Source organism: Gobio gobio (assembly GCF_949357685.1).
Source record: "Gobio gobio genome assembly, chromosome: 19".
NCBI lineage: Eukaryota > Metazoa > Chordata > Actinopteri > Cypriniformes > Gobionidae > Gobio > Gobio gobio.
The window spans coordinates 43,265,595-43,288,150 of NC_137112.1; the positions used below are offsets into that span (position 1 = coordinate 43,265,595).

At 39.7% G+C, this 22,556-nt stretch overlaps 1 protein-coding gene across 1 annotated transcript in view; it reads right to left on the bottom strand.

Annotated features, from left to right (window-relative positions):
* Positions 1 to 1,916: 1,916 nt before the first annotated feature.
* Positions 1,917 to 22,556, bottom strand: part of cacna1da (calcium channel, voltage-dependent, L type, alpha 1D subunit, a) — a 152,274-nt gene continuing 131,634 nt past the window's right edge. Inside the window, exons 39-48 of the mRNA XM_079845004.1 lie at positions 21,943 to 22,044; positions 18,778 to 18,911; positions 15,336 to 15,452; positions 13,962 to 14,353; positions 11,680 to 11,706; positions 8,822 to 8,950; positions 8,598 to 8,740; positions 8,389 to 8,495; positions 7,912 to 8,229; positions 1,917 to 3,046 (exon numbers count right to left, since the gene is read on the bottom strand). Coding sequence (XP_079701130.1) covers positions 2,741 to 3,046; positions 7,912 to 8,229; positions 8,389 to 8,495; positions 8,598 to 8,740; positions 8,822 to 8,950; positions 11,680 to 11,706; positions 13,962 to 14,353; positions 15,336 to 15,452; positions 18,778 to 18,911; positions 21,943 to 22,044 — 1,775 coding nt within the window. The 3' untranslated portion in view covers positions 1,917 to 2,740. The remainder of the gene's footprint in view (positions 3,047 to 7,911; positions 8,230 to 8,388; positions 8,496 to 8,597; positions 8,741 to 8,821; positions 8,951 to 11,679; positions 11,707 to 13,961; positions 14,354 to 15,335; positions 15,453 to 18,777; positions 18,912 to 21,942; positions 22,045 to 22,556) is intronic.

Here is a 22,556-nt window from a genome sequence, read left to right on the forward strand (position 1 = left end):
TCAAGAGAAACTGCGGGATGTTGCCGCTTGGCTATACTGCATCCAGCCACCTGGGGGCGATCGAAACGCTTTGGCTTTAATTTTCAGGACTTGGTCCCAATTCGCATACTATCCATCCTAAATAGTATTTGAAATTAGAGTTAGTGCGTCCCACTCACTGTACTATGTTGAAATGAGCATTCCAAAGGTACCCGGGTGGTCTACTATTTCCGGTTAGAGAACAGCTACGAGGACGAGGATTCGATTAGAACTACAAACACAAATAAAGGGTTAAAAAACTACAAACATGGCGGGTATGGAAGTCCGACGGTTAAGACGAAAGGTTTAGATAAAGGAGTTTGAGTGATTCCCTCAAAGATATTTATTCAATGTTATCCACATTATATTTCATCCACAACAGCATTGTGAACTTTTGTAATACGTTCAGCCATTAACTTTTAAATGCATTATTATGCAAATTGCAAACACATGAGGAGATCAACATGCTACTACAATTCTCTCCGATACGGTAGGAAATCAAATTAAATTTGGAGGATTTTAACTGTGACAAGATGATTGACAGGGGAGTTTAAACTGTGACAGGATGCACATAACTAAGCGATCCATTAAAGACGAAATTATGATCAAGTAGTGTGTCCCAAAGCTTGCCTACTCTTCTGCTACACACTCAAAAGTATGTACTTTTTCTTCACAAAAACAGTACGCACTTTAAGGGCATAGTATAAGTAGGCGATTAGAGATGCAACATGGGACTAAAGGCAGCTGCAGTGAAGCAATGACTTTGCCAACTGCCGTTTGGCTCTTAGAAGCAGGACTTATCTCGGCATGCTGCATGTTGCACTTTTCCCATTCATAGCAATATGAGTCTTTGATATTACTCTACATTTAGAGCATGAATCAATGCTTCATCTGTATTTGGACAGTTGTTCTGAAATATGATCATCTGACCAGTTTTCAGTTGCGATTGCCGTGTTCATATATGACTAAATGAACCAAACAAAGGGACAAAATGTGCCAGATTCCGAAACAAATGCTCCAAACAAGCCAGGTGTGAAAACGCCCTTTGCATCTTTATTATCTCTGAATCCATGTCCTTGGTGCAGCGAGCGCTGTTCTTTACTGTTTAAGCTCGAGAAATTCCAACTTTTGAGCTGTAAAATGATCTTTGTGTTCCATGGGGAAAAAACAGCATGATGTTGACTGTGAGTGAACAAAGACAGGATTTTCATTTTTGCCTGAACTGTTCCTTTAAGGATACATGATGCGAACATACACTTCAAACAACCCCAAACTCCCCATAATCATATTTTGTCATCATAACCCTCTCTTCATCATCATCATCATCATCATTATTATTATAAAACTAAAGGAAGATTTCAGTATTCAAAACACCTAAATACAACGGTGGAAATGAGTCGCTGATCAGAAACCCTTGTGCAATTTCTAGATCAGCTACAGATCAGCCAGTGGCAGCAGGCTTTTCCAAGTGGCAGCATGTTCCTGGTGAGGGTCGTACAGTTTAATTGCAGACTAATTAAGCAGCATCGTTAATGCACAAAGCATTTACCATTGCACCTTCCTGCGCACCTCCCCTGCACAAAATATGCAACGAAACACGCACATGAACCCTTAAAATGGGACAGACTCTTTCAATATACACAAACAAGAGCACGATTAAGACACGATTCTGTAAGCCCTACTAAATTCCCCAGAAAGGAGGTCATCGTTGGTGACCCATACTGCATACCGTAGATTTTAAGGGAACACTACGTACATCGGTTATGCTTATGAAACGGACACCGAGAAAACGACTTGCATATCTTGTGCGGGTGTGTCACAGACATAACCTCATATAAAATTGGCTTTTTTGTTCTATAGTTTTCACAAACAAGTATGAATGCATATGAGCAAAGAATAAAGGCAAAGAATTTAATAAAGTACAGTACCTATTAAAATAACACCAAATGTTGTCTTTTCTGTAATGCAATAACATCAATTAGGATTAATATTGCTGCTTTTTTTTGTACAGTACATAATTACAAAATATATAATGTCTCTTTACAAAGTTTTTCTGTTGCTTTATATATATATTACAAGTCATTTACAGCATATTATGAAATATCAAACAGGCTATCCTAAATTAAAAAAATAACCTGTCTGCTAGTGCATTCAACACAAATGCTGAAATCCTCTTGAAATCCACAAACCTGCATGATATCCTTATTGTAAACCGGTGTTGTAGAATTAGCGTTTGTTCTCTAAAATATGCCTTAAACGGTACTAAAATAATCATACAGGGCGAGTCGAAACTACAGCCTTTGTGGAGGGATATGCCATACTTGCTTGCATTGAGCTTGCAACGTGCTTGATATGCAAAACCCTTAATAAAGTGACTGAGGTAATGACATATTCGTTCTGATTGTCATCACCTTGGAAACAGCCTGCCCCTGGGTACCTCGCCTCGCTGCTCATTGGTCCATTTCCTGCAGTGACGGTCCGAGCAGCCAATTCAAGTTCTGGGCGGTCCTTCTTAGCTCCTCCCCGGTGACGTGGCCGCCGAGTTCCTGCGTGAACAGGAAGCGAGCGAGCGAGCGAGCGGCACCGATGCGTCCGTTCTTGTGGTGCCTTTCTGCTCTGCTGTAAAGGCACTTCTTTAGGTAGTAAGCCAATAAATATCGTTTACATTTTTTTTGTTTCTCTGATCAGTTTCTGAGGAACAGCAGCAGCCGCTTACCAGGTGCTATAAAGTGGTAATGCATATCATTTCGTCCGCCAGGTCCTCCTCGTATGGCGGTCTGGGTTCTGGGTCCGGTTCCTCGTCGCTGTAGCTAGCCGAGACATCCTGCAGCTCGTAGTCTCTGTGGCTCAGTATGGGGAACACGTTGACGCCATTGACTACTGGCGTAATGCCGCCGTTCAGGAGATGGCTGGCGGCGCTCTCCATCTCGTCGATGGTCATCTCGCACGCGTCTGCGATCTCGTGCTTCGTGGCGGCCACGAACTTTGGATCCTTGGCGTATCGACCCAGTCCTTCTGATATCAAGACCTGCTCAAAGATGAGAAACGATGAAGATCATGTAGTAAGACTGCCTGCAGAAACATTTTGTCCTGAAATGAGAAACTTTTCAAAAGAGGGAATGAAAACAGTGTCTTAATAACTTCTGGCCTGGTTATGGGTTCAAATCAGGGCTTAAAAACGGAAAAAAATATCAATCGGTTCACTCCGAGCAGAATTGATATTATAGCGTTTCCGTTTTTGCGTTCCACATTAAACATTACTGTTCCGAAAACGGTTTGATTTGAAAAAATACCGGTTAATAACGTTATTTTAATTTAGCCTATACTTTAAACAAATATGTATAAATAAAGACTTATTTTCACTCAATAATAATATAACGCATGATAATTAAACTTGAATATTTATTTCATAACATTTTTAAAACCACAACAGAAATACATACATTAATTACAAAGCATAAACAGCGGGACAAATATTGACCTGTTTTAATGGAGCGTTAGACAATCTAAAGTGGCCTCTTATGCCTAATTCTTTTCAGAAGAGTGATAACATTCTTTGTACATAACTTTTTTTCAACACGACTTGTTTTAAAAATTGCATGAATAAAGAATAAATAAACTGGATAACCATTGCTCTTTTAATGCACTGTCAACTGCTAATTTCAAAGCAAACACTGCGCAACACGTCCTTGCATCACATAATCAAATTCAGTCGGCTAATAAAGCTCGATCATTTAATGCAATATAACATACCATTTAATACGAAGCATCAACCGTCTATAGAGAAAACATTGACCTGTCCTGTATTGGCAATCTGAAAGACTATAGGAAAAATGTTTGATAGATGCTAGTAGCCTACTTGGATAGGCTTAAACGGAATCCATAAACTAGCCTAAATCAGTCTATTTGAGCTTAAAATCCATACTGCTTATTTAAACGTTCGAAAAGAATGTCCTCCAATACCTGCGCATTCATTGTAGACCTCAGCGGGAAAAGAAATGTACTTGAGGCATGAAAATGCGCGCTCTATACTGACTTGCATACCGGTATATTCATAGATGACTGGAGCGCGGGCATTTCACTCACGCGTGATACGTCAACGTCACATGCTGTACTACTCAATTCATGATTGGTCACTGCCAAATTAAAATATTAAAGAGAACGATAAAATAACGTTATTAACCGGTTAATTGTCATTTCAAATTAACGTTTCTGTTCAGAACGATTCAAATTGATTTTGATTTCGTTTTCGTTCCTCTTAAAACTTCGTTCGTTTCCGGCTTTCGTTTTCGTTCCTTGAACCGGTTCAGAGCCCTGGTTCAAATTATAGCAAATTTAACGAACCAATTTTGTTGGGGATACAATGTTTAATTTGGGCTTTATAGAAACGGTTTACAATATTTAGTGAAACTCGGTACGGCTCACTTAAATAGTACCACCTCGGTTGAGGTCCCAAGCACGTCGTACCGATACTAAAATGTGACGTCTAAACATTGCAGATCACTGATTGGTTAGAAAGAGTCGTCACTATCAGCATCATTGGATTCGCGAAACGAGACACCAAACCCGCTTGGGCATTTTAAAATGAAGTGATGTTAAAGAAATATATGGAGCCCAGGAAGTCACCTGTAGGAGAAAAAAAAACAAGACCCGCGAATCCGTGGCCACAGGTTTTGTAATTCATCCCCCTGGTTTACCAATCCCTCGGTTTAACAAATCCTGCCCACGGATTAATAAGCCGTACCCACAAATTTCCAATCCATGCGCTCAGATTTGGAAACCATGTGTTCATTTTTTCAATGCATATTGCATACCCAAAAATTCACAATCCGTTCCCAAAGTTTTGCAAACTGTTCTCACGGATTTGTGGGCTGTCCCTTATTTTAGAAATCTGTAGTCTACCGACACTTGAAATCTTTTTGTACATTGTTTTATTGTGTATTATTATGGGGTGGAATAGACAATTTAAAGGGGTGGTTGCATGCGATTTCACTTTTTTAACTTTAGTTAGTGTGTAATGTTGCTGCTTGAGCATAAACAGTATCTGCAAAGTTACAGCGCTGAAAGTTCAATGCAAACGGAGATATTGTCTTTTAAAGTTATGGCAGTTTTTTGCCTACAAAAACGGCCGGTTTGGACTACAACAAGCTTCTTCCCGGGTTGGTGACATCATAAACCCTTGCTATTAACATAAACACTGCCCCCGCGAACACACAACAAAGTGGGCGAGGCCACGTCGCAGTCATTACGAAAGAGAGAGAGCTGTTGCACAACTACAAACTACATTTGGCCATCTAGCCAATCTAAGACCATTGCATTTTTCTGAGGGATGGGCTTCACAGAAGAAGGAAGCAAACGAGCCGTTCAAAGGACAGTGGAGACAGCGGTGTGGAATAAAGGTAAAATATAAGAAAAATATGGCGTTTAAAAAAAAAAAAAAGTATTAAGACATGTTATACTGCGCCCCATAAACACAACCAAAAAAAAACCACGGAACCACCCCTTTAATAAGAATTATGTGTCATAATCTTGTCTATTTATTTATTTGTGATATTCTAATAAACTCTCACTTTTTACAGACAGGTATTGATGTACTTTCGATAAAAATACATTTTACCCCAGCACTTTTTCTAATGGCAAACATCAATACAAAATGCTTGAAAACGCTCCTGTGGATGTAGAGCGTTTGAAACAAAAACGTTTTCTAATGTATCCGGATTAAAGCCCCGGATATACTTCACTTTCCACGTTCTGCTCCGTCTTTCAAAGTATACTCCTTGGCCGTGAGAGTGGAAAGACTTGTTTACACGCTATCTAGTAGACTTTTGTTTTCAAGTGCTCAAATCACTTGCATTAACGTTTTTTTGCTCACCAGCTACTGTGGCTAGTGGTTTTCCAAAATTTTCAATTTTTCTCATAATTTGGCAGCAGGTAAATTAGGCTGCTGTCACTTTAAGACCTAACACACAGATCCATTACACTGTTATGCTGCGTTCACACCAAGCGCGAATAGAGCGTAAAAATCGCATCTACCGCGTCTAGTTGGACACTTGAACATTTTTAAACCATTTAAATGAAACAGGAACAGTGCCTTGAACGCACGTCTATTTAGCTTCACAGCGAATTGGGACGTGCTTATAAATCGAGCGTTTGAAGCGAAATAGACGTGCGTTTAAGGCACTCAAGGAGAAATATGTCATAAAACACCACTCTGCCTCCTTTCATTTTCATAAAAAAAAAATATATTAAACATTAATAGCCACACAAATGTGGTCCATGCAACGCACTACCTACATTATATTCACTGCATGTATATTTAAATATCCAAAAAAATAAAGTTATGAAACTTCTCTTTGTCCTCAATCAAAACGATTTGGCAGACAACAAATTATAGATTCACGACACCAAAGATCCCCGTTAGATCTACCCAAGACGAATTCTCTCTCATATTTAACAACTACAGGACATCAGAGCCAGCGGCAGATGGCAGAAGGACTGGCCGAGGAAAGGCTGCTCTCGCCGGGGTTAATGAGCGCTGAGCGCCCGGTGATCGCCTGGATCTCACAACTCCAAAAACGCAAGATACATTTTTTTTAAATAGGCGCTCTCTTTATAAATAAACCATAGATTTGAGCTTTAAACAACTACATTCTCACCTGAAAAAGTCTTAAAACTAAATTGTGACACAATAACAGTAGTATTTTTAAATTATGCAGGGTTTTTCATCACGTCACTTTACCACGTGACAGCAGCAAGCAGGCTCCTGATTGGTTAACGCGGCGCGAATAGACGCCAAAGTTCAGATTTTTCAACTCGGGCGTCAGACGGAATCCGCTTCAAACACGTGAATGCACAAAAAGCACCAAATAAAATCACTCGTACAAGACAGTCGATTCACGTCATTTGCGCAAACTGGACGCGATTCCGCCTCATTCGCGTCCATCACGCCGCAGGACCTCCAGACGTGCGTCAATGCGTTACATTGACATTGAAATCACTCGCTCCTGACGCTCTATTCACGTTTGGTGTGAACGCAGCATTACACATGCATTTTCTTTCTCAACTGTTTTATTCACTTAAAACTTAACTGACTGTGTTTTACGTAAATACTCGCCAAGACCGGCATTTTGACATTATTTTGTGTTTATTCGACTATTTAAGTGCAATAAACAGTGAAAAAGAACTCAATTCAGTACTGAGAGGCGGCTTTAGTGCGTGCACTTTGAGTGTGAGAACAAAATCTGCTGGAATGAGTAAAAGTACAATCCCGAAATTCAAGAACAACAATATGCACCTGGAGCAAATGAAACGAGTGAGTGAGGGGAGGCAGTTTGTGTGTCAACTCGCTGTCGGAGAGATGAGAGCAAGAAAGCACAATTTGTATTGTGAATCTATTCTGTGGAAAATTAGTATTGGGAGCATTTCAGATATTTCAGTATCGATATGTATCGTAAAATCAATATTTTTGACAACATTTTTGCACTTAGCTTATTATTTCAGATGCCTTTTAAAAAGACTACAATTACTTTATTTAACAGTATCCTTGTTACACGTAAACTATAAATGATGCATTAATATATGCAATTAACCCTAAACCAAACCCAAATCCTAACCCTATAGTAAGTACATGTAGTTAATTATTATTACACAGTACTTAAATGCTTAATTACACTGTAACACGGATACCTTAAAATAAAGTGTAAGCGAAAAATGTATATATTAAATATAAAATTCAACCTGCAAAAGTGGCTAGTAGGAGTGATTGTGTTACACGCCACTGCTGAAATCCACCCACATTTGGAAGGTGTTACTGTCAAGCTGCTATTAACTACTATTTTGACTACTTACTGTACAGTACATCTCATAAATAGAAAAAGGACTTCTCAGACTCACCGCCTCTACCAGGCTGGTAGCGCTGCCTCTCTTCTGGTGGTACTGGTTTCTATACTCTGGTGGAACCTGCAGATGAACGGGTGAGTAGTTCCTCTGCTGGTACTCGGGATCATCTGTATACCATGAGCTCTTCCTGATGGATGAGTGGCTGCTGCTAGCGCTGTCCTTCAGCGGACGGTCCACGCGGATCAGCGGCGTGTAGTACGGCGTTCTGTCGTCACTTGCAGGAGTTGGAGGAGGTGACGCCCACGATCTGGTAGATCGAGTAGGTGAAAGCCTGCGAGCCCTGCTGGAGTCTAGACCAGCCACCGCCATCACCTGGAACGACAAGTACAGTGGTCAATTTAAATGTCTTAATACACAGTACTTAGTAAATATTTTGCACATAATACTATACTGGCATGTAGGATAGTCATAATATTTAATCATATTTCATTAGTCGGTTTGGTTAAACCCTACTGTCATATTTAGTGATACCTGATGTTGCATGAGATGTAATGGAAGAGCAGTTCGCTGGTGAGGAAGATCATCTTGACTACCCTGTCTACGCAGACACTCAAAATTGAATGATGGTCTCCGATTACCTATAAACGAGAGATATTAAAATCATCTGACATTCACGCCGAACCATAAAGCAGAGGACCTATTTCTACAGAGCAAACCAAATGCAATTTTAAGTATGGAACCTTGCGGTGTTGGAGGAAGCAGTCTTCTCTTTGGTGACCTACTACGTGGATCGTGATAAAGGGGCTGCTCGTCATCATCGTAGTAACCGTCAGGATGGTGGTAACCCCGTGGCGTCTCGTACTCCTGGTCGCTGTTGGGGTACCTGTATACGGCATGAATGCGTTTCTGTAAATTTGATTTATCTATAATTTGTTGTGTGACTCAAAAGTCACAATAGTTTTACCTTTCACCCGACAGCATGCTGTCATCTTCATAAAACTCCTCTCCGCTGTAGTACTCTCCAGAGTATCGATCTTCTTCGTACTCGTCTTCGCGGCGTATAGTGGGTCGTCTTCTGTCGCTGCCCTGCGACCTGCGTGAAGGTCAAGAGGTCAGCGAGAGGCCGATTAGATTGTGGTCAACGAGTCAGCAAAAGACCATGCACTACCATGCAGACGTACGGCTCCAGACTGCAGTGACGCAGTTAGACCTCATTAGTAAACAATAACAACAGCATTGAGACAGCAGCCAGGGTTTCATAGCTTTTCTAGCTTTTGCATGTAGTATTTAGACGGTAGCCAGTCTCAACTCAAAGATGTTCTACTTGGAAATGTCCTTGCACTCTACATGTCCTCAATGACTGTGAAGCACAGACCTTAAAGGGTTAGTTCACCCAAAAATGAAAATTAGACCATGATTTAATCACCCTCAAGTCATCATAGGTGTATATGACATTCTTCTTTCAGACAAATACAATCTGAGTTATTTTAAAAACGGCCTGACTTTATGATGGCAGTGACTTATTGGGTCATTTTTGAAGTCCATAAAAGCGCATCTAGCCATCATATAACTGCTCCACACGGCTCCGGGGCATTAATAAAGGCCTTCTGAAGCAAAGTGGTGCGTTTGTGTAAGAAAAATATCCATATTTAAAACTTTATAGACTAAAATAACTAGCTTCCGGTGGTCAGTGTAAGTTGACTTGCGTACCGCTGACCGCCGGAAGCTAGTTATTTTAAGGGTGAACTAACCCTTTAAAAGTAAATACTCTACATTTAACGGAGACAAACAAAAATGAAGCTGTGAAAAAAGTATATGTATTTGTATATGTTATACTGTGCTGGAGAGTAGCTAAAAGTAGCTAACTAAAAGTGCTACTAAATTCACTCTTCATTGTGAAAGTAGCTGTTTTTAAAGTCCCCCTGTAGTCAATAATTGTATCCCTTAAAACTCATCTTTGATCACCAAAATGACATTTAAATGTTTTTTTATTTTTACATGCCTTAAAATAGCTTGAACCCTTCACCCTTGCCTTATTTAGTATCCGCAAATTAGCCCCGCCTCCACTCACTCGCATCAGCGCAGAGACCCACTCGTTGACGTGATTGGTTACAAGGTAGTTTGTGACGTCAGAAACACCAGCGATTTCAAACTGTGTCTTTGGTTCACTGCAGTTTTAAGGAGAAAATACTCAGCGATAGGGCTGGGACGGTTACCGCATTACCGCAATACCGCGGTCACGTGACGCCTACCGCGGGTCTGAGATCGTCACCGCCATCACCGCAAAAAAACAAAAACAAAAAAACATTGGCCTGCCCATGTGTGCACGTTGTGTCTAATTCCATGGATTCATTGATTCTAATGACATGGATTGTGTCTAATGACGTGTGTCTTATATGGATTCAAGGTTTTCTAAACAAAACATAACAAAAGATGGAGCAAATCCGACCTTTCGCGAGTTGGGAGCGCAATGTTCCATTATAACATTCCATTTGTACCAGTGTAATGTGTTTTAGCCTATAATTTGAATTTAATTTTACTAAAGCATAAAATACAGGCGCATAAGCAAGACCTCAGTTTTTAATTGCACGTGCTTAACACAATTCTCTCACATGGTTGCGCAGCCGACAATAGCGGGTAGGTAGATAGAAGTCATGAAAGCAGAAAAAGAACGCACCGCCCGCACGCCATGGGTTTGTGCCGAACGCTGACCGATTTCTCCCATAGCTGGCAAAAAAAAAAAAACGGCTTCAGAAAGAACAAACTGAGCTGGACCTGCCTCAGCCCTCCTTAGTACTGGTAAGTTTTTACTCTCTTCCAACTCTGTTTGGGAAAGATTGACTACAAATAAGCTGAGCCTGCGAAATTTCATTCAATATAATCAATAAATAATCTATTGTAGGCAATTAAATATAAGTTGGCTATGCGATTCTGAAATTCCAATTTCATTAAAAGGCTATCGAAAAAGATATCCGTCTGGCAGGTTTACAAGCACAGTAGTGTGCGACACTTTGTTAAATTAAATAGCCTTCGTTAAATATTTGAACCACTGAGACAAAAGCGCACACGAGATATATAAATTAATATGAATATGTAAAAATATGAAATATAAATATAAATAATAAGTAATAGGCTATACAATCACGGTAGTGTGAGCAGCGACACTTTGTAAAATTAAATAGCCTTCGTTAAATAGCACCACTGAGACAAAAGCGCACACGAGATAGGCATATAGCCTATATATAAATTAATATAAATATGTAAATAGCATCTACTCTAAAGTCTATATACTAAACAGACTAGCAACCCCACACACCCAATATAGGACATCTCAACATCCCTGCAGAGGTGAACTTAAAGGACAACTCTTGTTCTAAAAAAATAAGGTATATACTTAACTAGAAATGTGTTTAAGTGTTATTTACATTTCTATAAAGTATTCATCTAATGAGTCATCCTTTAAGGCAAGCATTTTGTTAGCACCAGCTATCAAGCAGACACATGCAGCAAGCCCCTCCTCTTTCCATTCATCACCCAATCACGACACACAGAAACTCAAAGACTTCCTAGCAACTCTTTCCAGTTTTGAAAGTCAATCTGTGTGTGTGTGTGTAAGACCCTGTCCCATATAGCGCCAGTCAACCAGTCTTGTGGACTTTTGCAGACATGTAAAGTCAACATCAAGCGCCATGTGGGACGGGGCTGAGGTAGAAAGCCCAACGCCATTACCCACCGGTCACAGTTCTGCTTATCATTCACCGTCTGTTTTTATACAAGCAACAGTACCTGCTATGTAAACATATAATACCTAATGGAACATACCTAATATACGTCTCATAGTAGCGCCTTCTGTTCCAGAAAGCAGAGAGATGGTTAAGAGAAAGCATTTCGGTTAGGAAGGAGAGAGAGAAAGGTGGAGAAAAGCAGGGAAATAGGGAAGGGGAATGGATGGGCACATATATCATACAGTATATACAGGATATATACAGCATTTTTATATATGTGAGGCTGTTTTCACACCTGGTCCGATGGCTTTGTCCAAACCCGAGTTGAATTACACCACTTCCTCCGCCCCTCACATGACTTAATAAGCATCAAATACATGGAAAGTTTGGTTCTCTTTACTTTTTGAAGTTACAAAATGACTGTGGATGGTCTTAACATGAATTTGATTAATTTTGGGGTCAGTCTCCCAAAATCGGAGCCACCAAAAATAACCTTTTTTTTCTTATAAATGAACCAATTGGTCAAAAAACTATTCTGTTTTCCTGATTTCTTGGGGCAATCCGACAAGAAATTTAACAAAAACTTTTGTTTTTTTGTTAATCATGTAAGTGTTGTATGATGACCAGAACACTTCCCATTAATCGTATTAACAAGTTTTTGAAACCCTTCCCCCAAAAATGGCCTTATTAAAGTGATGAGACAGGAAGTAAGGCTAAACTCAAGGTCAGCCATTTTGTTTGTTCCTGACTGAGCACCTCAAATGGGCTTGGGTCCACACCAAATACTCTAGAGTGAAAACCAACACTCTCATGGCAACCCAGGTAGCCCAATGTTGGCCCAACGTCTGTTGTTGTGTTGGGCGAACGTTGGGTGCTGACGTTGGCCCAACGTAATTTTGTCCGTTGGGCCAACCATGTTGTTGGACGGCCAGCAGACCTTCTGCCAACTTAAAAACCACTAAAACAACGTTGGGCCAACCATGTCATTGGACAGCCAGCAGAAAAAATAGCCTATTTTAACCATCTGCCAACTTCATAAAAAGTAAATCTGAAAACTTATAAATAAATAGGCTTTACCTATACCAGTTAACTGTTTTACGTTTTGGCAAATTGGTGGCTAATTCAAATGAATTTGTGCAAATCACATTTGCATGTTTTTGTACTGCTCATGCTCCATTGATGGTTAGGTTTTAGGATGGAGCTTCAAGCTAAACTTTTCTAAAAATCATACTTTGCACAAATAAAAATTTGTGAAATCAGCACCTCGTAAAATAGTTATTTTCACATGAGATCGAGATTGTGAAAACACCTTGAAGAAAACATGGTATCACCAAGGTCAGATAATTGACCAGCATAGGTGAGAGGAAGACAATGGGTGGGACAGGGGCCATGGGGAAAAATGCTAAAAAGAAAAATTATTTAAAACCTAATGGTCCAAAGGTAATGGTTCACAGGGTGTGGTCACATTAGCAAAATGTTGGCCTAAAAAGGGCCATTTTCTATTGTCAATAGTGTAGTAAAGTATGAAGCACTGATCACACAGAAGTCACCAAGCAGCTTTCTGTTGATTAACGCAGTAAATTTACGGGACCAACTTCAAACTGTTGCGAAATCTGTCTGAATTCCTTTGAAAATGGATGAATTCAAAAATACGCTGAACAGTAAATGTGACCGCACCTTAAAGCTGATGATAATGCAAATGAATGATCCTCTAAATGCATAAATGTAAATGGATGCAGAGTTTAAAAGTCACTTCATTGTTTTCCAATCTACTAAAAAAGAAATGAAAGGTGCAGTAAGCAATTTCTGAAAAACGCTGTCTAAAGTGGATCGGACCACTACAAACTTGTAGCAGTAGGCGGTGTGTCCACTCATGAGGGGGGTGGAGAGAGAGTGAGCAAGAGGGAGATTTAAAGAAAGACTGTAGAAAGAGAGATGGCTGAGAGACATTACAAAAGAGAAAAGGTCAGAGGAATATCGCTGGAAAAAGAAGGGTTATGATTGGGCAAAAGCTTTAGGACCTGCGTTAACATCAGAAAAGCTTTCCAGCGCTGGCCTGAAAACAGATGGCATTTGTTCGTAATCGTATTTTGCTTCGCTTCTGCTTTGATAAAGAGACATCCACTCTTGCATTGCGGGTTTGTGCATTTTGGGGGCGGAGCAATGAAGGCAGGTGAGTTTTCAGAAATCGCTTACTGCACCTTTAAGAAGTACATCCTTCCTGAAGCAATTCCAAACAATCCGAAGGGATTAAAGGAATTGGTTTAAGAAGTTGGTGAGATTAGCGTATTGCTACTTGTCAAATCGTTGAATACATATGAATAAACATATCAAAAAGTTGAGGGCGAGATGTTGGATGAACAAAAAACAAGCATTCACCTTTGCCCGTGTGGGGTCCTGGGCTTTTCATATTCTCCATAGTATGATCCTGGGTAGCCGTTAGCGGGCATATGCTCATAGTACCGATTGTGTCCTCCGTTAGGTAAACTGGACATGTTGGCATTGTTTAGGTTGATGTTGGTAGACTTGGGCGACTTGTTGTAGGAGTTGTGATGATGATGGTGATGATGGTGGTGGTGGTGGCGATGATGGTTTTGCTGCGCCATGGCATTGGCGCGGCCCAGGCGCCCCACAGGCTGTTCCATGTGGGCGTAATGTGGGGGCGGCTGCACCTGCAGGGGGCGCTGTGTGGCGTTCGTCTGGTGGCCGGAGCTCCTCCGGGGGTCTCCGTTTACGTGGTTAACGTGGTTGCCAAATAGTCCTCCGTTTCGCTGTGAGGAAATACTTATGTTTGTTAGTTCAAAGAAATGCCCCATGGACGAAAATATAACGCCATATTTGAGTTTTCGCAAATGAAATAAGGGCTATAAAAGCCGGTTCACACCAAGAATGATATTTATGAAGATAACTATATCCACACTAATGGACGATAACATTCAGTTTATTATAATAGTGTGCTGCAGTTTTGTCGTGTGCCACTTTAAATGCTCAAGGTGGATTCTGATTGGCTGCCAATGTTTTTAACATTCATCAGGTGGAAAAAATCATTCTGAAAGTGAGGCCAACGATATTGTACATCTGTGTCATTATCGTTACAGTCGTGATGTGGACTTTGCTATTCTCAGAATTAGAATGATTAATAAAAGTAGTTGTAGCTATCGCCCTTGGTGTGAATAGCCCTTAAAGGGATAGACGTACAGGCTGTGCTGACTTTCTTGCTGTCAAAAAACTCAGGAAATTTATCCCACACAACCTTTTATTCATTTGTGAGAAATTAAATATGGCGTCTTTGACCATTTATCCAATGCTAAAATATATGAGATTGCCATTTTTAATGATCTCATGGGGAAAAGAAGTTGGAAAGGAGGTAAAATGGCGTATGGTGTGAGTGAATTTCATGAACTGATTAAATCTGAACTGAATTTGAAATCAAGAGAAATGCAGATACAGTGGATTACACTGGGTTATCTATATATGCTACGCTAAAGCTAACAGTTATTACTTACAAACCTGGTTTAACCGTCGATAATATCATTGAAATCAACAATTGATTGTCAACTTGGTGAATTGATTTCTGTTCAGTGTCTTAATCTTAGACTTACAGCATATGTACTGTATGTATACGTCCTCCAGGGATGGCCAATAATTCATTGCAGCTCCCTTAAGGAACCGTTACTACTCAACTCAGAACTGGTAAAGTAAGACAGATCGGTTTTAGAAGGAGAAAGGGGTCATAAAAGGTGAGTAATTTACCCTATAAATTTCTTCGTCCTCCTCTGGCATAAAGTCTACTAGCTCATCATCCTGCAGGTCACATGATATCGCACGGCGTATTTCTGGCCCAATGTCATGCAGCGTACGGAGGCCAGCCTGTAACCGTGACGACAAGATAGCTAAGGACCTGTTCTTCAATGGAAAGCCCTTGAACAGCAGCGACATGTTGAAAACGAGACCCTCACACACACATGCCACCAGGGGGCAGTTTACCAGACACATTGACACAAACAGGCTTGGACGAGACAGTTCCAGACAGGACAAATTCATGACAGATGACAACAATCACAGTAGACAAAGAGGAAAAACACCAAAGCGCTTCCATAATTGTACACTACAACTAATACACTTACTATCCTTAACTGTGACTTAATGGACTGTCTTAGCCACAGATGCTATTTTGAAATATTGCAATGCTTTTTTTTGTCAACAAAACATTTTAAGTGTAAAAGCAATTCTACTGTTAGCTAGAATTTTTTCACACTGAAAACCTCTAAACAAAGATTATGTTTGCAAAGAAATCAAACACCTTCACAGTGTTTGATTTATGAGGATGGAGACCAACAGAACGTCTTAAAACAATGATACGTGAATTATAACTCTGAAGTGATGGCAAACACACACTTCAAACCACATGTAAAACAGACAGAAATACATTTACAGTTCACCATCATCACACAGAGGGATCCATATTCAAGCTAAAACAACATTAGCGCATCCGGAAACAGAGAGATACAGTTGAGGTAAAGAAGGTTTCATGCAAAGGAAATAGTTTATTCAGTCAAATTTGTTTCAATTATTCTAAACCGTACAGGGTGTTCACACTGACAGTCATTTGCTTTTGACTGACAACAAAATCGGCTCCAAATTTGGAGCTTATTCTATCGTAAAAACGCCTACTCACAGAAGTTATTAAAGTGCCCCTATTATGCTATTTTAAAGGGTCCTAATTTAGTTTCGGAGGTCTCCTACAACAGGTTTACATGCATCAAAGGTCAAAAAACGGTTTTGTTTTCTCATAGTATACATATACACCACATTTTTCAATTCTCAAACGACTCGATGGATGAATCAGTCTCTCTAAATCCCTCCTTTCCGCGAGCTACTCTGCTCGGCCACATGGCCCAGTCTGTTGTGATTGGTCTACCGCATACAGCGCGAGTCGGAAGCATAGACTGTAAAAAAAAATGGACGTAGTGTCCGTGACGTCACCCATAGGATTCTAATGAGCCGTTCTGAAGCGCAAAGTATGGACGAGATGGACGAGATGGCCGTTGCCATCTTGGCAGCTGGTCACTCCCGGATAACAGAAAATGGGCAAAAAAGGCGGGACGTGGGCGGAGCTGAAGTGACGCATGACTAAAAGACAGCAGATAAATGGCTATCCACCTGACACTCGAAGTGGCCACGCCCTTAATTGTGCAGAACTTTAATTCTTTATATAATGTAAACGAATGAGTTATACAAAAATTGACCCCCTCACAGTTGTCATGAAGGGCAAAATTAGCCGTATAGACCAAAACCACAATTTGTACCAGGCTGTAAACATGTTTTATTCTGCTGTAAAGTTGGGCATTTTAACATGAGCTCAATGAGGTTCTGCTCCCTTCTGGAGCATGTCCCTAGCAGCCAGTCGATGAATTGCAGTTTAAGTCACTTCCGTATTGGCTTCAAGAGAAACTGCGGGAGGTTGCCGCTTGGTCGGAAGCTAACGCTCATTACCATAACTGAACTTCAACTCAGTCCGGCGTCTGGAGGCTTCCTAAAGCTCAGCGACTGTACACACTGTGAAGACAGTAACGCTGGCGTTGATTTTACCATATCAATCCGAGAGCGAGTCCGATGATGAAACATTGAAAGAACTAGTTATTCAACCCGAACCTCCATCGCAAGGACGAATTGAGCAGGACGTTTCTCAGTGATACGCTACTCAGTTTGAGGTACATTATGAGATGTTTCAACTGTAATTCCTCAACATCAGCACTAACGTGCACGTCTATCAACAAACTGATGTGCATATTTCTAATTTATTGCGGTGCACATGCAGGAACTGTATCAATAACAGCGCATGCGTTAGCCGAGCACTAACGTGAATGACTGATGTAACAAACGTTTCTAAAATTAATCTTTACTCAAAGTAGTAAGAACGACAGAAAATCTGCACACAGACAGTTTTAGATAATAGTGGCCCACAGCTGTTTCAGTAAGACAGTAATAACACAAGTTAGCCTGCTAACTTGCATAATATAAAACACAAAACTATGTATTTTGAACACCTGGTAGAAAATATATACATCAATAATTATTCATCCTTAGAGGTTGTGATTCTGAGGAGCAAGCTGGTCCAAATAATACTGACTCGTCTTTTCAGAGCAAGCGTTTTGCAAATCCCGCGTTGAACTTTTGAGAAGCATTTGTCAGTAAAATTACGAGTTTGAGGGCGGGACAAGTTGTTCGCGGGCGACAACGTACAACATAGGCGGCCATTACGCAAATCTGTTTTCTAGTGACGTAGAACCGCAACGCAGTGAGATTTGAAATACAAACGACTCGTATAGGTGGTTCAGAGTCGCTTCTTTCTTAGGCTTGGTGCTAGTAACCCAATGCACAGGACAATGGTGACACCAGAATAAAAATATTCATGAATCTGAAGCTGAAAAAACTGAATTATTTTAGACAAATATGCTTGCACTCTGTCACTGACGAGATATACTGCATTTAAAATAATGTAGGCCACGTTTTACTGGTAACATAAGACATTTGGCAATATTATAAAATATACATATTCATCGTTATAATAGTTTAATGTAGTATTGACACTAAAACTCTGTAAACTGTAAATTATTTCCTCACGTGGTAATTTTCATTTTGGGTGAACTATTTACAATAGATATTGCCACTATCTATGATATATATTGTTGCATTATTGTATTGAGATATATTTTGACACTATAAATTGTTACACCCCTAAAAACAGCTAAATTACACACTGCATGAAAGGGAATATTCCAAAAACCATAATAGGGGCACTTAAAAATCAATATATAGTTTTCCCATTAACCATTAAAGCATTAACCGTGTCCATTAACTGACATCAGATAACTGTGAACATGTGAATGTTTTGTTCATGTATTTAAATATACATTTTAAGTAAATATTTAAGAGGTTCAACTAACAAAAAAGTTTGGGAACACCTGGAGTACATTAAGATTCACTTATATAACACAATAATTCAACATAAATGGCTTTCCAACAGAGTTTGCGAACGACCTACAGCAATGTAATTTCTGTCAGTGTGAACACACCTCAAGGCCAAAACTAATGCATTCACAATGTAAGCTCGAAAATACCAATTTGAAAACGGTAATATGCCACTTATTGATACAATGAAGAAAAATCGATCTCCAAAATACACACATACCTGCAGGGCGATGGCCGTGTTGTTCTGTGCTGGGTGAACGCCCACCAGGCCTTCCTCTTTGCGTTTCTTGAATTTCCTAAAGTAGTCCTGTATCAGGAAAGTGGCATAGAACTTCCCCACCGTTACCTCATCATCTGAGTGAACAGACCACACACACGGCTACGGTGTCAGCAAGTAGCTTCAACGCACGCATACACACCTCCGCGTGATGCACGTTGAGAGAAAGAGATCGACGCCAAGAGATGCTTTGTGTTACTCTAACTACGTAGTCAATGAAAAGAGCTACAATCTGTGGGTTCAATTCTAATGAACCCTTCAGAATTGTCTGGATTTCTACACAAATGGCTCCTAAAATGTGATTTAAGTCTAGATAATAAACACAGACAACATATGCTGTAGATCACAAGACCCCAACGCGTTTTGCTGTAGTTATTTTGAAGTTCACTCCAAGCTCTTTTAGTAAGGTCACCTTCAGTGTACATACAGCACACTACTGTTATTTTAAGGCTGCATTTGTCTGATCAAAAATACAGCAAAACAGTAATACTGTGAAATATTAAAGGTGCACCATGTAACATTATTGCAGTAAAATATGCTAAAACCACTAGGCCAGTGTTATATATTTTGTTCAGTTGAGTACTTACAATATCCCAAATGTTTGTAAATCGTGAGAAAATTGCTATTTTCACCAAGGAACTGGGACGTGTAAGGGAGTCGCCTGTCGATTGAGTAATATCTAGGTTACCCTCAGCTTCCGGTTTTATTTTGCAGAAACGCTTTACTCTCACTGCAGTGTGAACAAGTGTCATAGCAGCCGCCGAGCGAACGCACAGAGTAATGTCATAACTTAATTTTCAACACACTCAAATGTATCTCATATGATAAACAGAGCTGCTCATACTCATGACCGGAAAAGCGGAAGTGGCGCTGGTGACTGTGTCATAATAAAAGTCCCGCTGCTCGCGAGACGTGTGTTGCGTTCATCTCATTAACAATCGCTCCAGCGGCCTTGCTCAGCTCCCACAACACGGTCCTGCTCTGCTTCACACTACAGTAACGTTAATAATCGCATGATTTCTGCCCGAGTCCTATCCCGATTCTTTTCCACCGGCTTTGAGGTGAAGACCACATGTCCCAAGATTCTGCGCTCAAACGTGGCGTCATCAAACTATGCCTTTGTTTTGAACAGGTGACCTCTAGAGAACGGAAAAGTTACATAGTGCACCTTTAATACAACAGTTTTTCTATTTTTAATATATTTTAAAATGTAAATTTGTTCCTGTGATGCAAAGCTGATTTATACTCCAGTCTTAAGTGTCACACGATCCTTCAGAAATCATTTTAATATGCTGATTTGCTGTTCAGGAAACATTAATATTTAACATTAACATTCATATTTTGGGGGAAACTGTCATACATTTCCCCCCAGGATTCTTTAATGAATAGAAAGTTCAAAAGAACAATAAATAGAAATCTTTTGTCACATTATAAAAATGTCTTTACTGACATTTTTGATTACTTTAATGAATCTTTGCTGAATAAAATTATTAATATCTTTCAAAAAAAAATTCTTACACACCATGTTATCAACACAGTTATAAAAGATAGTTTAGGTCTTACTGACCCCAAGCTTTTTAGTTTACTATAATAATTTCTTTATAATAAAATGTTTCCAAATGGCATTTGAAAAAGTGTTGTTTGTTAAATAAGACTTACTTTACTTATTATTTTTTAAACTGAGTCCAGATTTTAAAGCCATTCATGCAAGAAATATAGATAATTACAATGAATAATGATTCGATTTACAAGCGTTTATACACAACTGCAATATAAAAGCATCAAAAGTCAAAATAAAGTAAGTAAATAAAGTCAAGTTCCTATGTATTTCCTGTTGAAAAATCCAATTTAAGGGGGTAGTTATGTTTTGAAACATAGTAACTGGATTCTAGCTGGTTTAAGCTAGTAATTTGCTGGTTATGAGCCTGTCCAAGACCATCCTGGACCAGCAGCAAAACAAATGTTAGCTGGTCAAACAGCTAATGACCAGCTTGGACCAGCTAGAAACCAGCTATCTTATTCCAAACATAGCTGCCAGCTTAATGCGATGCCGGGAGGAGAATATTTCGTATTCATGTTTTAGCACAGACATCTGTAAACATATTAGTATTAGCACATTAGCATTAGCATAGCAACTGTGAGAGAGATTACTGTATGTTGGGGGGAGGGGGGTGCAAAGAACTGCATCAGCTAAGCCATCTAACTAAATGACTTAAATCTTACTAAAATCTAGTCTTATGTGCTTACATTCTACTGGGAACATGCAAGCAAGCAGCACTGAGCAATATGTATTAGCACATTAGCATTGGATTTCAGTGGGTGTATTTGTGCATGTCTAATATAGCCTACTGGTTTTGCATATGCATTTTGATCCTCTATGTGTATATAAAGTTGTGTTCATGTATGTGTAAGTGTGTGCGTGAGAATCATTCTGAAGCAGGGGTCTGTGTCACTTTTTTAAACAAGCACGTTGGGGACATATCAGGATAGAAGAGGCAACATTAGTTCCATGCCACCACCCTAAAACAGAATTGCTTCAGAATATTCTGAAGATTTGAACTTGTACATGAACAGATAAGACAGTTAATGAGGAACGGAAGCTGTGGAAAAGCTCAAGCAGATACAGGAGAGAGAGCGACAGCATAGAAAACAGAGAGCAACAGACATTTTTAGAAGGACACATCATGCCTGAGTTGCCATGCAAGCCCAAAGCTCAACACATAAACACACACGCGTACCTTCTTCAAATCCTCCAACCATATACTCATACACACAAACACACATCATTGAGGTTCCAGTGTGGACGCAGTGAAAGTACTGAGCAGGAGAGGAAAGCATTTGCGACACATACGGAACAGAACAAACATTGCAGAGACCCGACCAGGAGAAATTGGGAATAAGCTAGTGCGACAACTGGTGTGTGTATGATGCAAAATGTAGAGTATGTGTGCATACGCTACATGTGGGAAAAAAAAATTGTGTTCGAAAGCAATATTTTAGTTCTTTTCTAAATGGGTGATTTAGGTCTGAGTTAAAATATGCAGAAGTTATTGCTGTTGTGTATGTGTATTCTATTAGCATCGACAAGCTCTGAAATGTATAACTGACCACCAGCAGGGGGCACCACTTGATCCAGAAGTTTCATGCTTGTTCTCTTCCAGATCTTCTTAATCACGGCTCGGAGCTCTTCATTCGCCTGCTCTAGGTTACCTAGGTCAAAACACACACCATATTATCAACACAACTATAAAAGATAGTTTCCAGTGACTACCATCAACTAGGGCTGGACAATATTGGTTATAAAATAAGCAAATTTTCAATATTTTGACGGCTATAGTTATGTTCTGAAACAGATTTAAAAGGGAGATCAGGTGAACCATGATTTTTATAGTAAAAATCTTTTCCACAGTCTGTTTTTCACTAAATTAATGCAAAATATTTTTTTAAAGTAATGATATTATGTACCAATATACAGTTGAGATCAGTTTAAAAATATACAGTGAGGAAAATAAGTATTTGAACACCCTGCTATTTTGCAAGTTCTCCCACTTAGAAATCATGGAGGGGTCTGAAATTGTCATCGTAGGTGCATGTCCACTGTGAGAGACATAATCTAAAAATAATAAGTATTTGAACACCTGTCTATCAGCTAGAATTCTGACCCTCACAGACCTGTTAGTCTGCCTTTAAAATGTCCACCTCAACTCCATTTATTATCCTAA